The 26462-nt window shown below is 44.4% G+C and overlaps 1 protein-coding gene across 1 annotated transcript in view; it reads right to left on the bottom strand.

The window, feature by feature from the left end:
- LOC121687832 (adhesion G-protein coupled receptor G2-like) overlaps nucleotides 1-26462 on the bottom strand; it is a 43791-nt gene that overhangs the window by 4180 nt on the left and 13149 nt on the right. Inside the window, exons 3-30 of the mRNA XM_042066948.1 lie at nucleotides 20121-20714; nucleotides 19090-19131; nucleotides 17687-17770; nucleotides 16608-16652; nucleotides 15267-15335; nucleotides 14968-15015; nucleotides 14784-14857; nucleotides 14466-14492; nucleotides 14334-14371; nucleotides 13753-13883; nucleotides 13380-13497; nucleotides 13004-13068; nucleotides 12574-12621; nucleotides 9381-9451; nucleotides 9262-9302; nucleotides 9093-9135; nucleotides 8946-8980; nucleotides 8377-8504; nucleotides 7696-7816; nucleotides 6094-7475; nucleotides 5673-5910; nucleotides 4710-4857; nucleotides 4167-4352; nucleotides 3864-3992; nucleotides 3582-3627; nucleotides 3224-3327; nucleotides 2318-2442; nucleotides 190-461 (exon numbers count right to left, since the gene is read on the bottom strand). Of these exons, the coding sequence (XP_041922882.1) occupies nucleotides 190-461; nucleotides 2318-2442; nucleotides 3224-3327; nucleotides 3582-3627; nucleotides 3864-3992; nucleotides 4167-4352; nucleotides 4710-4857; nucleotides 5673-5910; nucleotides 6094-7475; nucleotides 7696-7816; nucleotides 8377-8504; nucleotides 8946-8980; nucleotides 9093-9135; nucleotides 9262-9302; nucleotides 9381-9451; nucleotides 12574-12621; nucleotides 13004-13068; nucleotides 13380-13497; nucleotides 13753-13883; nucleotides 14334-14371; nucleotides 14466-14492; nucleotides 14784-14857; nucleotides 14968-15015; nucleotides 15267-15335; nucleotides 16608-16652; nucleotides 17687-17770; nucleotides 19090-19131; nucleotides 20121-20714 (4452 nt within the window). The remainder of the gene's footprint in view (nucleotides 1-189; nucleotides 462-2317; nucleotides 2443-3223; nucleotides 3328-3581; nucleotides 3628-3863; nucleotides 3993-4166; nucleotides 4353-4709; nucleotides 4858-5672; nucleotides 5911-6093; nucleotides 7476-7695; nucleotides 7817-8376; nucleotides 8505-8945; nucleotides 8981-9092; nucleotides 9136-9261; nucleotides 9303-9380; nucleotides 9452-12573; nucleotides 12622-13003; nucleotides 13069-13379; nucleotides 13498-13752; nucleotides 13884-14333; nucleotides 14372-14465; nucleotides 14493-14783; nucleotides 14858-14967; nucleotides 15016-15266; nucleotides 15336-16607; nucleotides 16653-17686; nucleotides 17771-19089; nucleotides 19132-20120; nucleotides 20715-26462) is intronic.

Raw genomic sequence — 26462 nt, 5'->3', positions numbered from 1 at the left:
GCTCCGCCCTCCTACGTACTTACTTTGGCAATGGAAAGTGGCCAGACTCTCTGTACATTATGAAATGTGCGAGAGTCTGGTAGGACCAGGCTACCCCCCCCCCCCCCCCCCCCCCCACACACACACAAAATAAATAAATATATAAAAATCACATGAAAAAGGAGCCTGCAGACGGTGCGGTGTACTTACCCCAGCCCATGAGGGAGAACTTGAGCATGTAGTGGGACATGTAGTTGTTGAACACCTTGACGATGGCCAGGTACATGTGCAGTGCCTCCAGGGCCATCCAGGTGAAGGAGGCCAGCAGGAAGTAGTGCAGGAAGAAGGCGGTGCTGATGCAGAGGCCCACGGCGTCCGGGTAGAGGGCCAGCCACGAGTCCAGCAGGAACACCAGGTTCAGCAGCAGCAGCGCAAAGCACAGCTGGATCAGGATCTTGGACGGGATATCCCGCCGGAGCCTCCTGTGGGGGCAAGACGCGGGGTGAGCTCACACTCATGCATTCCAGAAACAGAATCAGAATCAGCTTTATTGGCCAGGTTTGCGTAAACAAACAAGGGATTTGACTCTGGTTAATCTTTGCTCTCAAAGTACAACACTCACTTAACACTCACTTAACATATAAGAATAAAAAACATAAAAGAATACAAAGCAGAACAGTGGAATGGAATGAGGAGCAGGAGAATATGCTGATGTATAAGTATAATTACAGTATGTACTGAACATTTGCAATAAATAGAACATTGTGGGAGGGATAGGGCAGTGCAACTTGTCCCTGTCAAGGTGGCACACTAATACATTCTTTCTGACTGAGGTTAATAACTGGGTGTCTGTTCAGTCTGTGTTAGGACGGAGATCACATTGGCCAGCAGCAAGCATAATGCAACGCTTAGACCATAATAAGGTTTGTCTTGTTCCTAAGCAACACAAACGGTTTGCCTAAACTGACATTTGAATGCGATCGCGTTGCGCTTTGAAAGTTGAACCAAGTTCAGTGCTCAGCTTGCTCAACGCTAGCGTTACTCCAGCGCTGCCACCGCGCCGCTGCCCAACCACAGAGACCACTAGCAGACCTGCCGCTTGCAGCTGGTCAGTGTGATCCCCGCCTAAGACTGTATTTCCACAAGGGTTGCATACACAATGAATGCTGAATGTGCAAAAGTAGTTTTGTATTTGTTGCTTTGGACAAAAGTGTCTGCCAAATCCCATAACCATAACCATAACCATAACCAAAGTTAGTTAGTGTTTGGGTCCAAAGACCCAGTGTAAGGGTACAAACACCCAGTGTTTGGGTCCAAAGACCCAGTGTAAGGGTACAAACACCCAGTGTTCAGGTCCAAAGACCCAGTGTTTGGGTCCAAAGACCCAGTGTAAGGGTACAAACACCCAGTGTTCAGGTCCAAAGACCCAGTGTTTGGGTCCAAAGACCCAGTGTAAGGGTACAAACACCCAGTGTTCAGGTCCAAAGACCCAGTGTTAGGGTGCAAACCCAGTGTTCGGGTCCAAAGACCCAGTGTTAGGGTGCAAACCCAGTGTTCAGGTCCAAAGACCCAGTGTTAGGGTGCAAACACCTGCCCTAATTAAAATGAGGGGCAAAGTGCACAGTGTTTTGGGCATGAACTCAAGCTATCTTTTTTATTTTAAAGTATATTTTTTTGGCTTTTATGCCTTTAATTGACAGGATAGTGGGGAATGACAGGAAGGGAGTGGGAGAGAGAGTTGGGGGGGGGATTGAACCCGGGTCGCCAGCGTACGGTGCAGGCCCCAGCTAGTTGGGCCATGGCTGGGGCCAGAACTCAAGCTATCTTGTGGCATCATGTGGGAGCACTGATTTGGCCCACCTGTGTTAAGGCCTATTCACACCAAAAACGATAACGATAACTATAACCATAACGATACAAGCGTTCACACTGAACAACGATAAACAAAGTCTCTCCTTGTGTTAATAAATGTGACGGTTAAAATTTGATGGGTTCTGACTGGCTATTATCTCTTTATCGTTCTGAAAATCGCTCTGAAAGTGATCCCCAACGATATCGTTCTTCATGTCGTTATCGTTATAGTTTATGTGTGAACGTTGTCATTCATATTAACGAGAACGATATTTATTTGTAGTTATCGTTATCGTTATCGTTCTTGGTGTGAATGGGCCTTTAGTATTTAGGATCTTGCTCATAGTATTGAAATAGCAGATGGATTTTGCCTCGTTATTAAATTAGCTTTGATTAGACTTAAGACTTTGCATCTTGCATGTCATTTAAATTAGGGTTTCCAACGTGAACCAGACTGAAATGTGAGCCCGATCCATGGAGAACTTACTCAAATGATATGTATGTGAGGAGGGTGATGGCGAGGAAGATGGCAGAGACTCCACAGCCGATGTAGGTGATGAAGGACAGGATGGTGGCCTGCAGGCGGTCTGTAATGCCTTCTCCGGACAGATCCTGGAGCATAAAATAAGGAGAGAGGTCAGCAGGACTATAGTGTAGGCCCTTGCCCCGTCAACGCTACGCTACACTAACCAATGTGAGACCAAATCTCAGCATTTGCATTTCTGAGCCGGATCCAGATGATCATTAGCCTGGCCACGCCCACCTAGATCTCTTTTTGGGGAGATACTAGTCTGGAACACCATAGTTCACGTTTCTATCAATGAAATCAAAAGTGGCTGTGGTAAACTGTAGCTGCAATGCCTGCAAACATCAAAAATTGCAGTCGTAAGAATGTGTACATTTATTTACATCAAAGGTAGGCCTACATACATGGTTTCCTTATTGCCTGATAGTGTTTATTGTCAGTTTGTAAAGATTAGACGTTACAAATCCCTGACCATGTGTAAAAATGTGAGTTATGTGAGTGGATGCATCCACAGCTGGGTAGACAGACGTCACAGGGCAGACCTGATATCAAATATCACGGCAGTAACAGATATTTTGCAGTTGTTGCGGACATGTTCGTTTTCTGGTGCTTATTTGAGGCTGTGAAATGATGCTTTCAGCATGATAAGAATGACAGTGCTTCATTAAAATAATATATATATACATTTTGAAGGAAACAATAAAAGGTTTGTTTATGTAAAGCATGTTGTAATGTGAAAGATATACAATATTCTATTGTCGACTGATTCCACTGTGTCTTCTTTGTTCATTGTACTTTGTTCTCACCCAGTTTTTCTTAATCTCAGAGGCCACTAGCAGCTAAAAAGGATTAGCTTAGCACCCGTACCATGAGGACAGCAAAGCTGGTGAGATGATTGCAGCTGCAAATGGTTTGGTTCTTGGTAGTGTTCTTCACTGAACATCCCTCAGAGCTCCAGCCCCCTGAGTCTCCTAGCAGATGAGGGGGTCAAGGGAGGTGATCAATTCACTCAATTCAATATTATTTATATAGCGCAGAAAGAATTTAAATCATCTCAAGGCGCTTTATATATTCATCGGCCTTTGAATACATCATAGGAACGGTATTATAACACAAATTTCACTGAAAGAATTTCATTAAACTGAGAGATTCTCATGAGGGAGATGACGGACTGAAATGAAAGTTGGAATCTTACAAAAAAAATAAATACTAAAAAAAGAATTACCATTTTTGCTGAAGTCCCAGAACGTGCAGACAGCTGTGGCATTTTCCTGAGGTAGGGAAAAGACAGCATCGGTATTAAGATTAGACAGATTGGAAACACACACACACACACACACAGACACACCCACACAAACACACATATACGCACGCACACACACGCACGCACGCACGCACACACACGCGCACACACACACACACACACACACACACACACACACACACACACACACACACTGTACACAGACTGGGGAAAGAAGAACTGTATGAGCTGAGACAACTTTACCGGAATGGGCTGGTCATTCTTTAGAATAATCTCCACGTCTTCTGTGAGGTTACTGATGGACAAGTTGGACACACTGGCACTCAAAATACGGCTGTTGAGCCTCAACTGGAACTGGTCCAGAGCTTGGTCCTGTAAAACCAATAAACGACAGGCATACAACATGTTACTGTAAAATGAATAACTGAGAAAGAGAACGAGAGAAAGAGAGAAACCGAGAGAGGAGTGCCAGACAGAGAGATACAGATAGAGAGATGAGAGAAAGACAGACACAGGAAACAAGATAAAGGGCAGCAGACCAGGCACCTGAAAGAACGTGGTCTTGGAGTAGAAGCTGAACTGGACTCTGGAGAACTGCTTCAGCTCCTGAGGGCTCAGGTGCTGCTTCAGGGAGGGGGGCAGAGAGACCATGCCCAGGTCTCCTTCGACCAGCGTCGACTCCCTCTCTGATCGTTTACTCCTGCGTTCACTCCTGACCTTCGCTCGGGCACTCTGGTGTAGAGATGACCAGAGGAATGGAACATAACCCAAGAGTGACATGACACTGTCATGAACACATGACAGTCATGACACATGACACATGAAACCTAACCCCAACCCTAATCCTAACCTCTAACCCTAATCCTATAACCCCAACCCTAACCTTAACTCTAAACCTAACCCTAATCCTAACCCTAAGCGTTATGTCATAAACGTTTATGACTTGTTTATGACACGTTCATGACAGTGTCATGTCACTCTTATGTCGACACTGTCAAGTAAAGTGTAACCAACAAAGGTCATGTTGCTGGCCTCTGATCCATGAATGCTGAGCTACAGTGGTCAGTCTGGGTTGATGTTACTCTGTACCTGTTGGTTTGCGATGATGAATACCCCGCCATTGAAATTATTCCCATCTACCCTTGTTGTGGATAACACCAGTGAGTCGGCTTCAATTGTCGTGCTGTCTCCCTCGATAACCAGCTTCTGACCCAGAGTATCAACAGCGTGGATTATCCTGGAGAAGAAGCAAATAGAAAAATTCAGTCATCAGCAATGTCATCAGGCAAGGCTGTAATTTGATTGGCTGTTGAGCTCAGACGTCAACAGCCCTTTGCCAGAATTCCAGACAGCACTTGTAAGGCTGTTGTGTATCTATGGGGATAAACAGAAAAGTTCCATTCAATGTGCTTCATTAGCATGACTGTTCCGTGTACAAAAAAGTGTACAAGAAACTTCTTTATTTCCAAAAATCTCTGTTAGCAACAATCTGTGTGTGTGTGTGTGTGTTTATGTTTATGTGTTTATTGTTTTGTCTGTTTTGTCTATGTATTTGAGTATGATATGTTGTTATGAGACACGCAAAGACCACATGGATTTCCTCTTGTGGGATAATAAAGTTGACCTTGACCTTAATATATAGGCATACATACAGTGAGGGAAGCAACATGAGACACATGTGACCTTGATATATAGGGATATATACAGTGAGGGAAGCAACATGAGATGCATGACCTTGATATATAGGTTACAGTGAGGGAAGCATATGAGATGCATGACCTTGATATATAGGTTACAGTGAGGGAAGCATATGAGATGCATGACCTTGATATATAGGTTACAGTGAGGGAAGCATATGAGATGCATGACCTTGATATATAGGTTACAGTGAGGGAAGCATATGAGATGCATGACCTTGATATATAGGTTACAGTGAGGGAAGCATATGAGATGCATGACCTTGATATATAGGTTACAGTGAGGGAAGCATATGAGATGCATGACCTTGATATATAGGTTACAGTGAGGGAAGCATATGAGAGGCTTTCGCACCTGTTTGATGAGGAGCCCAACGTGCTGGCAGAGGCGCCTAGCAGGTTGCTGATGATGGACAGCACAGCCCGGCCCACCTCCAGACTGATGTTGGGGCCGGAGAGGATGCCCTCCAGCTGCTCCACCACCTGCGCCACCTGGGACGAGTTTAGGGACGACACGTCCTTGGTCAGGTTCTGCAGCTGGTTGGCCTGCTCACCGGGGCTGGACGTGGTGGTTGTGGTCGGTGTGGTGGTTTCTGAAAGGTTTTCCGATATTTTGAGTGCTTGGCTTAATGTTCCCTTGAATTTATTCGAACATAACTGGCCAATATTCTGGATTCAATTGTGAGATAAATGGAAGTGAAAACCTTTGTAAGCCAGTTATCTAGTAACATCGCTTTGCTGTGAGGTAGATATAGCCTCCACTGTTTCTCTCGTACCTGTAGTGACTGTAGAGATGGTGGTCCGAGATGACCCTTCTGGATCAGAAGGCGAAGCTGTAGATGTTGTTGTGGTGGCTGTGCTAGCCTCTGCTGGCATTGTGGCGTTTGGGTTTATAGAAAGCACTCCTGTGGACTGGGCCCCGGGCTGGGTTGTGGTTGCAGGGGTGGTGAGGGTCATGGTTGCCGGGGCAGTGGTCCTGTCTGGAACGGCTGGAACCAAGGAGACGTTCTCGCGCTGCGTTGTTGTGTTCTGCTCTGGTGTTGTTACCATGGGAACTGTCTGGTTCAGCACAGGGCCTGCTGGGTAGCTGCTCGTCACATTCAGGGTGGCATTTGCTCCACTAGTAGTAGAATTAACACCCAGTGTTGTTGGTGAAGAACTTGCATTTTGAGAAGCTGTCGTAAGTGGAATGGATGTTGAGTTATAGTCCTGGGTGGCATTAAGATATGATGGCAAATCTGTAAACGACTCTGTTGTGTTCAACTGAGGGCTTGAAGTGGTGATATTATGTGAGGAAGTTGGTGATACATCTGCTGTGATAAAGTTTGTTGAGTTCAGAGACGTGTAAATTGTGGCAGATTGCGTAACATTAATGGGCAAAGCAGTTGTGTTCATGTACGATCCATTGTGTAATGATTCATTTCTCGTTGTATACATTTGTGTTGTGTTGAGTGGAAATGGTGTTGTGGTGCTAAATAGGGTGCTGTTCCTCCATACTGTTGTAGAGTTAAACAACGTGCTGTTTTGTGTTGATATGGTAAATTGTGTAGTGTTCTGAGGAACAGTTGTGGTGTTAAATTGAGTGGTATTTGGTGGTAGCGTTGTGGTGTAAAACTGGGTGGTGTTATGCTGTAAGGTTGTGTCATTAAATTCAGTGTTGTTTTGTGTTAATGTTGTATTGTATTGAGAAGTGTATGGTACACCTGTGGTGTTCAATTGTGAAGTGTTTGGAGGAACAGCAGTGGTGTTAAATTGAGTCGTGTTTGGAGGAACACTTGTGGTGTTAGATTGTGTAGTGTTTGGAGAAACACTTGTAGTGTTAGATTGTGTAGTGTTTGGAGGAACAGCAGTGGTGTTAAATTGAGTCGTGTTTGGAGGAACACTTGTGGTGTTAGATTGTGTAGTGTTTGGAGGAACAGCAGTGGTGTTAAATTGAGTCGTGTTTGGAAAAACACTTGTAGTGTTAGATTGTGTAGTGTTTGGAGAAACACTTGTAGTGTTAGATTGTGTAGTGTTTGGAGGAACAGCAGTGGTGTTCAATTGAGTCGTGTTTGGAGGAACAGCAGTGGTGGTGGTGGCGGTGGTGTTGCTATGGTTTCCTGGCCAGGTTTCCTGACAGGTATCACTGAGAAGTACTGCCTTGGTCTCATTCTTTTTGCTGTTACAAACAAAAATACACACACACACACACACACAAAACATCTCTCAAACATCTTCATCATTAACATACATAGCATAAAACATACATGTGTCATCCATTACTCATAACTAGCGATCACTTGCACTAACAGTTACATGTAAGAGGTTGGACATACGTGACGGTTGGTAATATGTCACAGTCCTATACCGTGTATTCCGCTATAGTCAACTCCACTTACCATGTCAGGGAGCTGTTGAGTTGAGCAGCACAGAAGTCAGGCACAGTGAGGCTGGACGAGAACCAGGAGAGGTTAGAGTCCAGCAGCCTCGCGCCAGGTGAATCGGACCCACCACACATTGCTGCAGGTGTGAAAGAGCATGGTGCATAGTTAACAGAACTCTGTCGAGGTCTACAGATCCAATGTAAATGGTGTGTGCTGCAAGGCTGCAGAAAGCAACAGTGTAGTAATGAAATAGTGTATAGTTCAAGAACTGCATTGGATGTCTTTGTTTTGTAAGTGATTTGTCCAGTTGTCAGTGGTAAAAAGAGCTTGCAGTGTTGTTGCATATGTAAAGTACATGACAAAAGCAGGGACCAAAGCCTCATGACACACATCTGGATGAATGAGAATGTCTGTGTTAATAGGTTCCATTTTGTGTTTTTGCTTTGCTCTCATCCATTCGCATGAGAGCAGCCCAACCATAACACACACACACAGACACACGCACACATTTCATTGAGGAGGTGCACAGTGACTCACCAATTCGAGACAGCAGCCCGTCATAACACAAACACACACACACACACACACATTTCATTGAGGAGGTGCACAGTGACTCACCCATTCGAGACAGCAGCCCGTCATAACACAAACACACACACACATTTCATTTCATTGAGGAGGTGAACAGTGACTCACCCATTCGAGACAGGCGCCCGTCGAAAGAGACCCCTCTGCTCTGATGCAGCCGATACGCCATCACTCTGCTGACCTCACACACGCCCAGCTGCTTGTTCAGCATCAGAGCAACCATACAGCTGTGAAGCCTGAGACACACACACACACGCACACACACACACGCACACGCACACACGCACACACACACACACACACACACACACATGCACGCATGCACACACGCACACATGCAGACACACACACACACAGACACACACACGCACACACGCATGCACACATGCACACACGCGCACATACACACACACATGCACACATGCACACACGCACACACACACACACACACTCACACAGACACAGACACACGTGTACACACACACAAAGCAATACAGTTATGTGATGTAGCCACACACACACACACACAGAGGCACTTTGGACTAAATTATTCCCATGTTGCATTTCATTATGTGAAATACTTGCTTTACTACTGAATGCTTCTCTATGTGAATATATATAATCACATGCAACACTATGCACACACACACACACACACACACTTCAACAATGCGTACCGTGTTTCATTTCCATGGCATTCCAAATGTATCTCCTGCAGAAATTCACAGAAATGTGTGAGAATTCACTCAAAATATGAACTCCACCAACACACAACTATTTAATTTCAAAGCAAGAGAACCAAGCAACACACAATTCAAACTTACCCGGAAATGTTTGAATGCCTGAGTTATGTTTTCACAGACAGCCCTAGAGGGAGGAAGAACGCAAGAGAAGACTGTGAGATCTGGAAGTGTGCTTCAACAGAGCATGTGCAGAGACAAGCATGCACACTAAGGATGGCGGTAGGGAAGGTAGGCTGGAGAGTGTGCTTACTGCTCCGTGTCTGAATCACAGTCTGAGTGGGTTTTGAAGATCTGAGGAAGGGAATGGAAGATATTAGATCATGCACAGTGTACACACACCACACACAAGTCTGAACGGAGAATACACACCAGGTTCTGGATGTCTGTCAGGTTGATGGAGGGACTTGTGATGTTCAGACGCAAGGCGTAATAATATTCTCCTGAAACAGGTTCGAGTAGCGCAACACAGGAAGTAAAACACAGGGTTTAGTAGGGCAACACAGGAAGTAAAACACAGGGTTTAGTAGGGCAACACAGGAAGTAAAACACAGGGTTTAGTAGGGCAACACAGGAAGTAAAACACAGGGTTTAGTAGGGCAACACAGGAAGTAAAACACAGGGTTTAGTAGGGCAACACAGGAAGTAAAACACAGGGTTTAGTAGCGCAACACAGGAAGTAAAACACAGGGTTTAGTAGGGCAACACAGGAAGTAAAACACAGGGTTTAGTAGGGCAACACAGGAAGTAAAACACAGGGTTTAGTAGCGCAACACAGGAAGTAAAACACAGGGTTTAGTAGGGCAACACAGGAAGTAAAACACAGGGTTTAGTAGGGCAACACAGGAAGTAAAACACAGGGTTTAGTAGCGCAACACAGGAAGTAAAACACAGGGTTTAGTAGGGCAACACAGGAAGTAAAACACAGGGTTTAGTAGGGCAACACAGGAAGTAAAACACAGGGTTTAGTAGGGCAACACAGGAAGTAAAACACAGGGTTTAGTAGCGCAACACAGGAAGTAAAACACAGGGTTTAGTAGCGCAACACAGGAAGTAAAACACAGGGTTTAGTAGGGCAACACAGGAAGTAAAACACAGGGTTTAGTAGGGCAACACAGGAAGTAAAACACAGGGTTTAGCTCTCAGCAAGCTGCCCATACATGCATACATAGAGCAAGGCAAGGCAAGGTTTATTTTTAAAGTTTTATTTGTATAGTGCATTTCATACACAAGGCAACTGAATGTGTTTTACCCTGTCCGACAACAGAATAGTAGATAATAATTAATAAAAGCATCAAGTATTATAATTAAAATTATTTAATTATTTATGTCATCAGACATAAAACATACCTAGGGTCATAAACAATAAAAAGTCTTAAAACACAGAGTGCAAGAAATGAAAAATAAGTGCAATTAATCAGGCTAGGAGAACAGTGCAGTCTGACACACATGGATAATGACTACTAAAACTCTGAAACACACTTATGTACACATTCTCTCTCTCATGCACACACACATGGATAATGACTACTAAAACTCTGAAACACTCTTATGTACACATTCTCTCTCTCATGCACACACACATGGATAATGACTACTAAAACTCTGAAACACTCTTATGTACACATTCTCTCTCTCATGCACACACACATGGATAATGACTACTAAAACTCTGAAACACTCTTATGTACACATTCTCTCTCTCATGCACACACACATGGATAATGACTACTAAAACTCTGAAACACTCTTATGTACACATTCTCTCTCTCATGCACACACACATGGATAATGACTACTAAAACTCTGAAGCACACTTATGTACACATTCTCCCTCTCATGCACACACACATGGATAATGACTACTAAAACTCTGAAACACTCTTGCACAGATAAAGCAGACTAGAAATCTAGATGCACCCTAGCGTCATTACCAAATTTAATTTGCTGCCAGAGCTAGTCTAGCAACTCTGTTGGCTTGCAAGCTGGAAAAATTAAACTTAGATAGGGCCAATCACATCGTGTATAGAGTCGTTAGGCGGGCTTTACATAATGATTGATGGAGTTGAAACGGTTCGGCGTGAATTCCCTGCTACTTGAAAACAAAGAAGGTAGATGTTGCTGTTGGCGAACAGTGTGACACGAGTTACTGAATGCTTAAACACAACTGTGATTCTTATAGCACAATTTCTAAAACTATTAATACTTATAGCAAAACCACTGAGTTCGCAAAACTAAAAGCACAAACACTGCTTTGCACTCAGTTTGCAATTTTGTAACACACACTTTGCACAACTGTAGGCACAATTCACTGCACAGCACTCTTTTTGCGGAACTGTAAACACAACTCACTGCTTTACACTCAATTTCCAAATAATCAACACACTTCTGGCAAATCATACACATGTATGGCTATTATTTACACTATTTTGCCAACTCTCTGGCACACTTTCTCATGTAAAAACTGTTTTAGATAATTAGTTCCCTTTGCAATCAGCCTAAGCAGTACAAATACAGTTTTTTCTGATTGCTTAAGCACATTTTTTGTAACTATGGCTTTTTTTGCAAAACTCTACACACAAATGGCAAAACCTCTCACCCAATCAGCAAAACATTGTAGTCCTCTTGCAAAAGCTAACACACCTTGCTTAACTCTTCACACCTTCGTAAAAATGGTGTTTTCGTATCTAACAGTAAACACAAGCCATCACAATAGTAAGCACACAATGTGCCAACAACACACTGATGGTATGAATAAAAAACACATCTGGCTTTTGCTTTCTCTGTGCACAAGGTAGACTATGTCAGTTTGAGGTCATACTTTTGTCATAGTTCTGTAAACATACAGGGATCCCAACTTCAAGTATTAGTGTTTATTTACACACATCAAAACAAACACAAGTGTGTTTTTCCAAGTCAAAACACAAAATAGCATTTCACTGAGACAAAACAAATCAGTCTACATCGGGTCGTCTCTCTCAAAATTCTGTCTACATCACATGCAATGTCCTAGTCCAAGGCACCGGGGAAAATATATTCTGGAATGCCGTATCCAGGCCTGACATGACAATATCCCCACATGTAGTCTTTTTTTGGGTGATGCGAAAACATCATTTTTACAAAGGTGTGAAGAGTTAAGCAAGGTGTGTTAGCTTTTGCAAGAAAACTACAATGTTTTGCTGATTGGGTGAGAGGTTTTGCCATTTGTGTGTAGAGTTTTGCAAAAACAGCCATAGTTACAAAAAATGTGCTTAAGCAATCAGAAAAAAATTTAAACTTTTTTTAAGTTGGCAAAAGTTTGAACCGCTGGTGGAAAAACACATGGGTGTTTTGTAGCGCTATCTTATTGCGTGCAGAGGGAATTTGAAAGACAACCGATTATCCTGCCCCTCAAGCACTGCAAATGGTGAATCCCCAGACCCTACATTTTGCAGTAATGTGGGTCTGTCTGGCTCGTCAGGCTACAGATAAAGGCAAACATCTTGACAATACAGCTCTTCTGACGTATTTTAAGGTTGACCTAATGAGGTTGACTCTAGCTGTGAAATGTAACTGGGGAACTCACGTGTATCATTGCAGAAGGATTCACAGTTACACCTATCTTGTTGTTCAACTGCAGAGCAAGCAAACAAACAAACAAACAAATAAACAAACAAACAAACAAACAAACAAAACTACATCTCTCTGAATTACAGACAGGGGTCAGTGAAAGGATACAGCATGGATAAGTGACAGATATAGATAATGACATAGACCAATTGGTGTGATATAGATAATGGCATAGAGACAAATTGGTGTGATATAGATAATGACATAGAGACCAGTTGGTGTGAGGTTGCATATGTAGCTGCACTACACAACACAACACAAACATATTTCAAAAACACTGTACAGTAAGCCCACTGAAGGACTAAAATGGAGGATATTTCACAGAGTAGAAATGTGCTGCAGGGTGTTTCATGCTGAGATGGGAGCTGATGGTCAGTCATACTCACTTGGGCAGGAGTCTTGCTCAGGGTCAGAGGAGGTGGCAGGGACGTACTCAGAGTCCATGACAGAGCTGAGGGGAACAAATGTGTTTACATGTTTAGAATTAATTATATGAATAATAAATAGAATACATTTCTGATTTCAAATGTGATGTCCACCAAAGACTTGATGTGTAAGTGCTCACAGGGACTCTTCAACAGTTCACTCATTTATTATGATTAATAAGATTAAACAAGCATACGATGAGCATAGATTATTCTAAATAGCAAACACTCTGGGAAGCCATTATTGGATAGATTTAAATCATTCTCAGATGTGCACACATTCATAGCAGTTCCCCATACGACACATAACCAAAACCAATGTACAGAGAGTACACACCATGTGACGTTGACAGCCTGGGTAGAGGTGCACATTCCAGCATAGGGCTGAGGGTAGGTGCACCTCACAAACTCTCCTCCAGAGGGCAGCATATCTTCATCAACACAGAGGCCTTTACCTACAATGCAATGGATACAAAACTGAATTTACTCCTACCCACCTTGATTCACCTGTTTGGGACCAGGTGTCTGATTCACAAATCACTACATCTTCCTAATGGATAGATTGAATTTTACTTGAATCAGCAACCAGGTCTCTCATATTTATATAGATACATAACTATAGGAGGTTTCTAAAAGCTATTTTCTGGACACTAAAACTTGCCATTTTGATTTTTCTGCAGGTAAAAAGACCGAACTAACTGGTCACTTACCAACTCTCTCCACATTGCCGTGGATGGTAGCCTGGATGCCCTCGTTATTGGCTGCGTCCTGTAGCTGCTGCTTCAGACCACATGGGCCCACAGGCTCACTAAGCCCCAGCTGCACAGTGCAGTTAGTCTTCCTAAACAATAGGGGGCAGCAGAGAATGGGCCATGAGATATGACAGGTCATATTTAATCAATTTTAGACATACACATTACAGTAAGTTCCTCATGCTACAGGTGGGGGATTTCTACAGTGAGCGACCAAGAACTAAGTCTGTTTCCCATTACACAGCATGACAAGAGATTCAACTACAACGCATAGTTGGCTTGTGGCAGTTGCAAATGTGCCGCTTGTACGCTGTTGGATTCGTAAAGATTCACCTTCATGGCACAATATGCACTACCAGTGGCCTGAATATCTAACCAAAGAACCCAAAATAGAGGGAACAAAAGAAAAGCAAAACATCATCAATAGAGCAGCCTTCACGATCATTTCACTAGGATTATCAGGATTATCTAACAGGCATTTGTTCTCAACTCAAAGTTACAATAAAGCAATGTAAATTATAGGCTGTTAGAAGACTTACTTTATATTGGTCTTGTCTGTACAGTTTATTTCTGTGGTCTGGAAGATTAAGAATGGATTGTTACGCTTGTTCTGAAGGAAGCCATATTAACAGCAGCACACAGTGCCTTGGTGAGTGTGGGATCGCGCTTACCTCAACATGGCTGACTGACTTATGAAGCTGACAAAACAACAGGGAACGAGACGAGGACAAACAAGTTCAGTAGACATATTTACACAGAGCCCATTAAACACAAGACAAACATCTATTTTTCCAAGTTCTTTTAGGTTCATGCTTTTGACTTTGATGTTTATTTTGCTTTTATTACCAATGAATCAAAGCAGTAAAATGTTTTGTTTTTTTGGAAAGAGATAATTGCCAGTTTTGTAGCATAGTGTCATTCGTAAAACCAGTCTGACCCCACGACATCTTTTGCATGACACGGGACAGACTCAATAGTCAGTGACATACCCAGGCTTTAAGATCTGCTTCCGTCTTTGCTTGTCCCTGCACAGTTACACTGATCATCATCCAGTAATGGGATGCTATTAGGAAACAAAACTCAGGACAGTCATGTCATCTGTCATACTGACCACTGGACTAAAATGTAGCTCCCGAATGAAGTGGGCAGTCTGCCGTGCCATGAAAGACTTACTTTTGTTTGAACAGAACTGAGAGAAGTTGCACTGCATCACAACCTGTCCTGATGAACAGAGATTGTGTAGATTACAGAACATGCTGCACAGAGGTCTTACAGTCCTACATATACATTTAAACAGTCCTATGAAAGTCCTGATATACATTTAAACAGTCCTATAATAGTCCTGCTATACATTTAAACAGTCCTATAAAACTCCTGTTACTGTATACATTTAAACAGTCCTATAAAACTCCTGTTACTGTATACATTTAAACAGTCCTATAAACAGCCCTGTGGCCACCAGCATCACTGACCTGTCGGCTGGGTGGGGGTCAGCTTGCTGGAGAGGAGGGAGAGCAAGGTGCTGGAGAGCCGGCCTGGCGCTGAGAGGGCCGGAGCAGAGCAAGCACCAGGGAAGAAGCAGTGGGCGCGTTAACGTTTAGAAGCATGTATGTATACAAGTAGAAGTATATATACACTCTTTTGATCCCGTGATGGAAATTTGGTCTCTGCATTTATCCCAATCCGTGAATTAGTGAAACGCACTCAGCACACAGTGAACACACAGTGAGGTGAAGCACACACTAATCCCGACGCAGTGAGCTGCCTGCAATGGTGAGCAGTGAGGGGTTAGGTGCCTTGCTCAGGCACGACCAGTAGGAACTTCAGCCGTTCCTACTGGTCGGGGTTCGTACCGGCAACCCTCCGGTTACAAGTCCGAAGCGCTAACCAGTGGGCCACGGCTCCCCCTAGAAGGCTCAAACACACTCAGCAGGTGGTACTGTGGCCTACTGGATTGGTAAGCAGGTTATCCTATTTTTTTTTACATTTCAATATTTTGTTGCATTATGCATAATTCATTGTTGTTAATATTCTGTTTTTTTATATGTTCGCTGTCAAATAAGTAAGTTACAAACAATGGTGGCTTAAAGGGGCCGTCAGGGATTTTGGTGCAATTTCAAGCTCATAACATTTTGTGCCACATTCAGCAATCATCTCCTCACGACCACTAGCTGCCCTTCCCCTGAGTCTGCAGCCCAGGCTCTGAAAAAAACAAGAAACAAAGGGGGTAGCCTGTTCTCCAAACAAAAACAAAACCCTGCGTGTAACTTCTCTGGGAATACTGAAGGTAGGGGTGAGACACCTCTCTGGGAATACTGAAGGTAGGGGTGAGACACCTCTCTGGGGTACATTTTATTTTTTGCACAAAAGCGTCTGCTAATAAATCTAAATATGAACATAAACACAAACAAATGTGACTTCCTGCGTAATCCCTGACTGCACCTTTAACAGGTTAGGGGTCAAGTTCAGTCAAGTTGTTAAACAATTACTGAACATCCCTTTAATAAAATTCAGCCCCTAACCTTAACCTTAACCATAACCATAAATCGTGACAGTGTCATAAACAGTGTCAACAGATAGTTGTTATTAGTTTGTTGTTTATTGAACAGTCTGTGGGAGGATTATCCAAGTAAAGTGTGACCTGTTTTTTCTTAATGTATATACAGTACATTAAGAAAAAACAGGTCACACTTTCCAAATGTTTGCTGCCAAATACCTTAAACGTAAAGCATCTGGGGATGGGGTCCCTTTATACGAGCCCACAGAGGAAGAGAGTAGTACGAGGTGTGGAGAGAGTGGCCGGCTGCACTTACCAGCTGTGGAGACAAATAACTCTTTGCCGCCTGGAGAGCCTGTAGCTGGAATAGAATGAGGAAGTATATGAGAGAACGCATTTGAGAATATTCAAGAGACAACAATCATTTGTTTGTGCTCAGTGCCGCTGTGGCACCAGCGGGTCTCTTGATGTGGAGTGCTAACTTTTATTTTGCCACGCACATTGCAAAGCACAGAAACATTTGCAGACGTGATAGGACACACACACAGGCAAAGCACAGCTAACCGTGTCTGCTAAATACCTTCCTTCATGTTGTGTGAACAGTATACTGTATATTAGTTATTAGTATGTTGCCTGTTTGCTTTCTGGATCAGTACAGTGTGTATGTTTGTGTCTAATCATCCCCCACTGTAATTGGCTCATTCACTCCCTCTCTCTCCACCTCCACCTGGTGTGTGGTGAGCATTCTGGCGCATAATGGCTGCCGTGCATCAGCCAGGTGGGTGCTACACATTGCTGGTGGTTCACTAGTTCGCCCTTCTATATGATTGCTTCAGCTAGACTAGAATGTATGGGAGAAGTGCGTGTTTGGCAAGGTAGCTGTCCGTGGTCCTGGAGTGCCTGGAGCGGACATCGCGATAGAGCGATGACCGCTTGCACCCCCCTGTGTAAGGAGGATGAGTAACAGGGCAGTTGGTGAAATGGAGGAGTAGGGGGAGGAGGGGGGATGATTTCTCTAACGTCGGAGCGTGTGACGTATGGAAAAGGAGGTCGGCTTAAATAGGCCTACCCTGCGGCGGCAGTGGGTGAGTTGATTGCTGTCAATCATCCCGAAGGCTCCACCCGAACTTTGTTTATAAAACATCATTTAGTCAGGTTCCCCTTTCCATGTGAAGCGCTTTGAGTGTTGAGAAAAGCGCTATATAAATGTACTGTGTTGTTGTCGTTGTTGTTGTTGTTGTGTTTGGTGACACTCACAGCAGCCCAGACACAGAGGCCAACGTCCTGCACACCACAACCACCATCAGCAGAGGATACTCACTTGCACACCACAACCACCATCAGCAGAGGATACTCACTTGCACACCACAACCACCATCAGCAGAGGATACTCACTTGCGACCATTTCACCACTGCTATCACAATTGGGGTTATGGTTAATACTCTGGCCATTATTGTTGCATCCATTTGATGAACTGCCTATGAAATCAATGCGATACGGAGGAGGAGGACAGCATGAATCTACACACCCAAATCAATTCTAGCAATGTAAGGATAGAAAAAGGCATGCTCGTTTGAAAAAGATGTGGTCTCTTTCGAACTTTAATCGGAAATAAAACCCACCCTTCCCTTAAAGTATAAGCATACACTTTTCATAACAGCAATACTGAGAGGCAGACATAATGTATGCACCAATTCCCCAAAACAATGTGCAATATGGTTGGCCTTGCAGAGAAATCACAATTAATCAGGGGGGAGGGACAGTACCGCGATCTGAGAACAGCTCAAGGACGATGAGATGTCTGTATTTATCACTGATATTGAACACAATTCATTTATATCTTCTCCCATAAAGACGGCACTATCAAAGACTGCTTATATTGCAGATCAAAACAAATGTGCTAACAAGTTGATGTGATATGGCATGAAATGAAATGGCAAATGAAATTTTCATTTCAATCATATTTTTTTCAATTATATTTGTTTTGCTGAACAAAAAAAGTCAAGTTTTTTTTAGGAAAAAAGTTTGCACACTCCATGGTACTCTTTTGTTGAGTTTATTTTCTCATTATCTGGCACAAACTCCACAGCTCCTCCTCTCTTTGTCAAACTGATGTGACATTTTTTTGGTTGATTTTTTGTGTGTGTGTGTGTGTGTGTGTGTGTGTGTGTGTGTGTGTGTGTGTGTGTGTGTGTGTGTGTGTGTGTGTGTGTGTGTGTGTGTGTGTGTGTGTGTGTGTGTGCGTAACCGGAGGGTTGCCGGTTCGAGCCCCGACCAGTGGGCCGCGGCTGAAGTGCCCTTGAGCAAGGCACCTAACCCCTCACTGCTCCCCGAGCGCCGCCATTGTAGCAGGCAGCTCACTGCGCCGGGATTAGTGTGTGCTTCACCTCACTGTGTGTTCACTGTGTGCCGATTGGGTTAAATGCAGAGACCAAATTTCCCTCACGGGATCAAAAAAGTATATATACTTATACTTAATAATTATTGACATTTAGATATATAACTATGTGTGCCAATAACTATGAGGATTTATGATTGGTTTATAACTCTTTGTAAATGTATTTATAATGCTTTATGAATACTCGGTTCATAGCACGTCAAGCAAAGACTGGGAATGCACATCTCCAAATAGCATTACACAACAATCATTAGTTTGTTTGCCCAGAGGGTCAGAGCACAGGCAGAGTGTCTCTTGATTTGAATGCTATCTTCATGTCTTTGACACACACGTTGAGAAGCATTGGTAAATCAAGACTCAGAGGAACAGGTAAGGACACACCACCACCACAAAACGTACCTCCTGATTTGACACCACTGTTCCGTTTCCTCCTGGTCTTGCCTGAGAGATCAATGAGACAGTGAGGAGACAGCATGCAGCTACACACCCAAAGCCAAAGTCATGCACATTTGAAAAAGATTTGGTCTTTTTCAAACTGAAGGATAATAAAAGGCCATCCTTTTCCAAGGTTTTCTACAACAGAAATACTGAGAAGCATAATACATGCACTATAGCACCCCCCCCGTTCATGGTCAGTTAATGTGCTTACTGATGTAGCCCTGGCAGGAGAGGCTACTGTTCTCACTGATGTAGCCCTGGCAGGAGAGGTTTTAACTGATGTGTGTTCAATAATGAGGATATAAATATAAATAAACATAAACAAACTTACATCAACTTTTGGAAAACAGAGTAAATTAAATCTTTTATATAAACTCTTTTCATGATAAAACTCACATAGACAAGCATGATAAAACTCACAAAGACAAGCATGTTTTCTTTTAACACCAGGGGGGAGGGAAGTCCTCTGTAGCTTTCCAAAGAAAGCTTTACTTAAAAGCAGTGTGCATGGCAGACAGCGACACTTCCTCACCGGCACATTTGAATGGGACTAAGTGTTGACTGTGTGTGTGTTTGGAGCAGGTTGGCCGTTCCAGTTCCAGTCATTTCCTGTTTATTAGCTGCATTGTGTATAAGCCACAGGACAATGTTTTATGCAAGTTAAAAGAAACTAAACCATATTAACTGCCACCGTGTATTACTTTCTTTCAGAAAATGTGCGTAAACAATCAAGAAAAACTGTAACCTCATAGCTGAAGAAATTTTGCAAAATCAATGTATAAGCCGCGGCTAACAGTTGGGAAATTACGGTACCTCTACCTCTAAATGAAGTTAAGTAAATGTCCCTTTGGTGAGCAATAAAGTACTGTCTGTGTGTCTGTCTGTCTGTCTGTGTGTGTGTCTGTGTGTCTGTGTGTGTGTCTGTGTGTCTGTGTGTGTATCTGTGTGTCTGTGTGTCTGTCTAAGTCATGTCACATGCTGATTCATCTTACCACAATACAGCTGGTCATCCCGGACTTGGGTCCTGGGGTGAGTGACGGCCCACATCCGCGACTCCCAGCCGGCCACTGAGCCGTCCTCGCAGGCCTGGTGCTGCTCCACGTCCTCCCACACGCGGAACAGGTAGAGCTCCACCTTCCCCCGGGGGTCGGACCCAGGGTGGGCATCCCACGGCCGGCAGCCCAGCGTCAGCTCACCGTTGGGGGGGATGAGTCGGGCGATGACGGTGCGCTGGTGCTGGGCGTCGCTCCTGCCGTCCACCTCGAGGCTGAAGGTGTTGCGGAGCGAGTCGCGCCGCAGGCAGAGCCGGTGCCAGGCCTGGGGCTCCAGACGCACGGGGAAGTGGTGGCGCACGCCCAGGAGCCAGGCGTGCAGCGAGCCCGCATCGCCCTCCAGCGCCAGGTCGTAGCGCGGCGCGCGGGGGGAGCTGTAGGAGAACGCCAGCCAGGGGCCCGGCGAGAGCACGCGCACGTCCACGCACACCGTCACCTGGAAGAGCAGAGGGATGCGCTCGCGCTCCCGGAAGGTCCAGTAGTCTTGGCAGTCGCCCAGAACAGCCTTGGAGTCATACATGAAGTACCCATGAGCTAGGAAGTGTGGGCAAGAATAGCCAGGGCAGAAACAACACAGTGAGTATGTGACCCAACACAGTGAGTATGTGACCCAACACTGTGACTTTGTGACCCAACACAGTGAGTATGTGAAACAACACAGTGAGTATGTGACCCAACACAGTGAAACAACACAGTGAGTATGTGACCCAACACTGTGACTTTGTGACCCAACACAGTGAGTATGTGAGACACACATGCATGATATCTGTCACACTTCCTTCATACTTCTTGTAGAACCAGTTCCCATCGTTAATTGGCAACTTAACTTGGAACTTCAAAGCAAATAATTGATTTACAGGCAGCTGTTTCTATCCTTAGAAGTCATAGCCACTGCGTCAGTCAGTTCAACCACTTGCCACCAGCAAACTTTTTCAAAAGAATCTAGAGTATATCAACAGTCCAAGAAGAATATACAGGGGATTGTTAGTGCTCATCTTCTGATGATGAAATGGATGATGAAATGGTGTGTGTGTGTGTGTGTGTTTGTGGGGGGTAATAGGGTGTGAGGGGGAGGGGGATGTACCTGTGTGTGTGAGGAGGGGGTATGTTGCGTGTTTGAGTGTGGGGGGGGGGAGGGAGTGATGTAATGGTGTGTGTGTTTGGGTATGGTGTAATGGTGTGTGAGAGTGTGTGTGTGTGTGTGTGTGTGTGTGTGTGTGTTGGGGGGGGGGGGTATAATGGTGTGTGTTTGGGTGGGGGTAGTGGTTTTTCATGCTTTTTCATGCTACACTGTTTTTCATGCTTTATTAGCACACATGATCAATGGCTGCGGTCAGCCTTCTGCTACAATACTGAATGAATGAATGGCTATAACCCTATTACCTCAACCTGTTCTTGCACTGAAATAGTTTTTTTTATTTTACCTTGTATACATTAAACTTTACTCTCCTATTTGTCCATATTATTTATGCTGGTCTCTAGACCTTACTCTTGCACTGTTGCACTGTTGGACTCAGGCGCGCCTGCAGGTGTACGTCCGTAGCACTGTGCGTACCATCAGGCTACTCAACAATGAGAGAAAATTTCCCTTGTGTGTGTGTAATGTGTATTCACACCAAATTGGCCCACCATACCTTCCCAACTATGCACAGTATCCCATTAGCTGCATACCATCAGGCTATTTACAATTTTCTATTAGTAACTTAGTGAACACATTATCAAAATTAACATGCACACATTTTGTTTGAGCAGGAGACAGAATACGCACGCAGGCACGCAACAAGGCTACTTGTTGTTTTATTTTACTCGGCTATCTATATATGGTTATCAGCACACAATGTTGAGCTAATTCACTAACTCAATACTCATCATGCATATCACAAGTTTAAACAACGAAAACAGAAAGTATGGAGTCAGCAAAGCTAGAGGAGTTATTCCAGATGGGCAAGAACAAGGTAGGCTGTCAGAACGTTAAACTGCATTAGGCTACAGCTGTTTAAAGCCAGACGTCACGGTACGCTAGAACAAAACTAAAGGTAACTTTATAACTGTATAGGGCTGTATGAAGTTGTCCAAATGAATAGGTCATTGTATACGTTGTTGCATGTTGTCATGCTATGTAGGCTACTTTTTTGCTGACCAATGCATGGGGCTAAAACCGGGAAACAGACTAATATTATCCACGCGTGATTTTTTTTTTTGGGTGTGCGTACCATAGCATTAATTCCTGCAGGCGCCCCTGGTTGGACTAATGTTGGACTACTGTTTGCACCTTCACCATGACACTCACTCCCTTTAGCACCTCACCAGTCCCGGCCCTGTCACTACAAGCGTCTTATGCTTGATCACCCTCAAGCACATTGGACTTTCTTAATTTAATTTAAAAAGTGTATTTAGTATTTAGTTTTGTTAGTTTTCTTATCTTTCTTATCTTCTACTGTCTTTATTGTACAGTGGAGTTTAGTTATATGTTTATACTTATACTTATGTTTACCATTGTGCTGTAAGTGCATGTTGTGTGTTATGTCTGTATGCTACTGAGACCCTTGAATTTCCCCTTGGGGATCAATAAAGTATCTATCTATCTATCTATCTATCTATCTAAATGTGTGTGTGTGTGTGGGAGGGGGGGTAATGTTGTGTGTGGAGGATGGTGGTGTACCTGTGTGTGTGGGGGGAGGGGGCATGTTGTGTGTTTGTGTGTGTGGGGGGGGTGGGGTTGGTGTGTGCATGTGTGGAGAGGAGGTATGGTGTAATGGTGTGTGTGTGTGTGAGGGAGGTATGGTGTAATGATGCGTGAGTGTGTGTGTGTGGGGTGTAATGGTGTGTGTGTGTGAGGGAGGTATGGTGTAATGGTGCGTGAGTGTGTGTGTGTGGGGTGTAATGGTGTGTGTGTGTGTGAGGGAGGTATGGTGTAATGGTGCGTGAGTGTGTGTGAGGGAGGTATGGTGTAATGGTGTGTGTGTGTGTGTGTGAGGGAGGTATGGTGTAATGGTGCGTGAGTGTGTGTGTGTGGGGTGTAATGGTGTGTGTGTGTGTGTGTGAGGGAGGTATGGTGTAATGGTGTGTGTGTGTGAGGGAGGTATGGTGTAATGGTGTGTGTGTGTGAGGGAGGTATGGTGTAATGGTGTGTGTGTGTGTGTGTGTGTGAGGGAGGTATGGTGTAATGGTGTGTGTGTGTGTGTGTGTGTGAGGGAGGTATGGTGTAATGGTGCGTGAGTGTGTGAGGGAGGTATGGTGTAATGGTGCGTGAGTGTGTGTGTGTGGGGTGTAATGGTGTGTGTGTGTGTGTGTGAGGGAGGTATGGTGTAATGGTGTGTGTGTGAGGGAGGTATGGTGTAATGGTGTGAGTGTGTGTGTGAGGGAGGTATGGTGTAATGGTGTGTGTGTGTGTGTGAGGGAGGTATGGTGTAATGGTGTGTGTGTGTGTGTGAGGGAGGTATGGTGTAATGGTGTGTGTGTGTGTGTGAGGGAGGTATGGTGTAATGGTGTGTGTGTGTGTGGGGTGTAATGGTGTGTGTGTGTGTGTGTGAGGGAGGTATGGTGTAATGGTGCGTGAGTGTGTGTGTGTGGGGTGTAATGGTGTGTGTGTGTGTGTGAGGGAGGTATGGTGTAATGGTGTGTGTGTGTGTGTGGGGTGTAATGGTGTGTGTGTGTGTGTGAGGGAGGTATGGTGTAATGGTGTGTGTGTGTGTGTGTGTGGGGTGTAATGGTGTGTGTGTGTGTGTGTGTGTGTGAGGGAGGTATGGTGTAATGGTGTGTGTGTGTGTGTGTGAGGGAGGTATGGTGTAATGGTGTGTGTGTGTGTGTGAGGGAGGTATGGTGTAATGGTGTGTGTGTGTGTGTGTGAGGGAGGTATGGTGTAATGGTGTGTGTGTGTGTGTGTGAGGGAGGTATGGTGTAATGGTGTGTGTGTGTGTGTGTGTGTGTGTGGGGTGTAATGGTGTGTGTGTGTGTGTGTGTGTGGGGTGTAATGGTGTGTGTGTGTGTGTGAGGGAGGTATGGTGTAATGGTGTGTGTGTGTGTGTGTGAGGGAGGTATGGTGTAATGGTGCGTGAGTGTGTGTGTGTGGGGTGTAATGGTGTGTGTGTGTGTGTGAGGGAGGTATGGTGTAATGGTGTGTGTGTGTGTGTGTGAGGGAGGTATGGTGTAATGGTGTGTGTGTGTGTGTGTGAGGGAGGTATGGTGTAATGGTGTGTGTGTGTGTGTGTGTGTGGGGTGTAATGGTGTGTGTGTGTGTGTGTGAGGGAGGTATGGTGTAATGGTGTGTGTGTGTGTGTGTGTGTGTGAGGGAGGTATGGTGTAATGGTGTGTGTGTGTGTGTGTGTGTGAGGGAGGTATGGTGTAATGGTGTGTGTGTGTGTGTGTGTGAGGGAGGTATGGTGTAATGGTGTGTGTGTGTGTGAGGGAGGTATGGTGTAATGGTGTGTGTGTGTGTGTGTGTGAGGGAGGTATGGTGTAATGGTGTGTGTGTGTGAGGGAGGTATGGTGTAATGGTATGTGTGTGTGTGTGGGGTGTAATGGTGTAATGGTGTGTGTGTGTGAGGGAGGTATGGTGTAATGGTGTGTGTGTGTGTGTGTGTGAGGGAGGTATGGTGTAATGGTGTGTGTGTGTGAGGGAGGTATGGTGTAATGGTGTGTGTGTGTGTGTGGGGTGTAATGGTGTAATGGTGTGTGTGTGTGAGGGAGGTATGGTGTAATGGTGTGTGTGTGTGTGTGTGGGGTGTAATGGTGTAATGGTGTGTGTGTGTGAGGGAGGTATGGTGTAATGGTGTGTGTGTGTGGGGCGTAATGGTGTGTGTGTGGGGCGTAATGGTGTGTGTGTGGGGCGTAATGGTGTGTGTGTGGGGCGTAATGGTGTGTGTGTGTGGGGTGTAATGGTGTGTGTGAGGGAGGTATGGCGTAATGGTGTGTGTGTGGGGTGTAATGGCGTAATGGTGTGTGTAAGGGGGCATATGGTTCCATGGCTTTGTGCTGAACCTTAAGACGGGGATCACATCAGCCAGCGGCAGCGGCAGGTTTCCTATTGGTCTCTGTGGTCCGGCAGCGGCAGGTTTCCTATTGGTCTCTGTGGTTCGGCAGCAGCAGGTTTCCTATTGGTCTCTGTGGTTCGGCAGCGGCAGGTTTCCTATTGGTCTCTGTGGTCCGGCAGCGGCAGGTTTTCTTATTGGTCTCTGTGGTTCGGCAGCGGAATAGTGGCAACTCTGGCGTAACGCTAGTGTTGAACAAGCTGAGCGTTGAACTTGGTTCAACTTTCAAAGCGCAACGCGCGTGTATTCAATTGACAACCGCTTGTGTTGCTTAGGAACGAAATAAAACTTTATTATATAATTATATTTATTTACTGTATATAATTATGGTCTGAGCGTTGCATTACGTTTACCGCTGCCACTTCCCACTGGCTGATGTGATCTCCGCCTAACATCAAGTACATCAAGTAAAAAGTTCTTTCACATTGGAAATGGTTCTTCAGAAAGACTATTTTCATACCTGTTTGCATTTTCCTAAATGGTTCTTCACAGAACTATCACATTTGGTTCTTTAAAGTACTACAAAAGGTTCCTCTATGGCATCGCTCTTAGGAACCATTTATATTTTAGAGTGTTTAGACTAAAGTGTTTCTCCTCTGATTCATATGCAATGCCTGACCCAGCCCTGTACGCCTCTGTCAGTACTTGCGTCAGTGCTGCTCAGTTTAAAAACAGGATAGCCTGCATTGAGGCTGGCTAAAGCCCTTTCATTCTACAGATCTGATTGACATGTCGAGCAACAACAAAAGGTTATTTAAACCACAGCTCTCAAGACAGGAATGTAATGTGTAAAAGACAAGTGGTGTGTACCATAGCTTGCAGTCATTGTTAGCAAACACAGTAAGCCCTTAACACAGTAAGCCCTTAATGTACTACTTTCTCTATCTCTATTTGGTACACAGCACTTGGAGAGAGATTCACTGAAAGTGAGGATTATGTGGTCATCATGGAAGGTAATGATGGTAGCATAATAATAGTATCTTCTTTCACTTTGTTCCTATTACTGTATATATTTGTATCAATGCAAATTCAGCTTTTCATATTAAAACAAACTCCCACACGCAGACACAGAATTACTCTCATGTGGTCATCTTCTAACTTCTGCTTTGAATATGCGTGACCATGGATACGCGTAAACACAAACACAAACACAAACTCACACACACAGAAGATTAGACTAGACTACAGGGTTGTGCACAATTCAAATTGCAATTCTGCTTCCTGTTTGCTACCTCAATTGAAATGCAAGTGA

The sequence above is a fragment of the Alosa sapidissima genome, chromosome 17, assembly GCF_018492685.1.
Source record: "Alosa sapidissima isolate fAloSap1 chromosome 17, fAloSap1.pri, whole genome shotgun sequence".
Classification (NCBI taxonomy): domain Eukaryota; kingdom Metazoa; phylum Chordata; class Actinopteri; order Clupeiformes; family Clupeidae; genus Alosa; species Alosa sapidissima.
The sequence above is the reverse complement of the archived record's forward strand: the minus strand, read 5'-3'. Positions and strand labels throughout refer to the sequence as shown.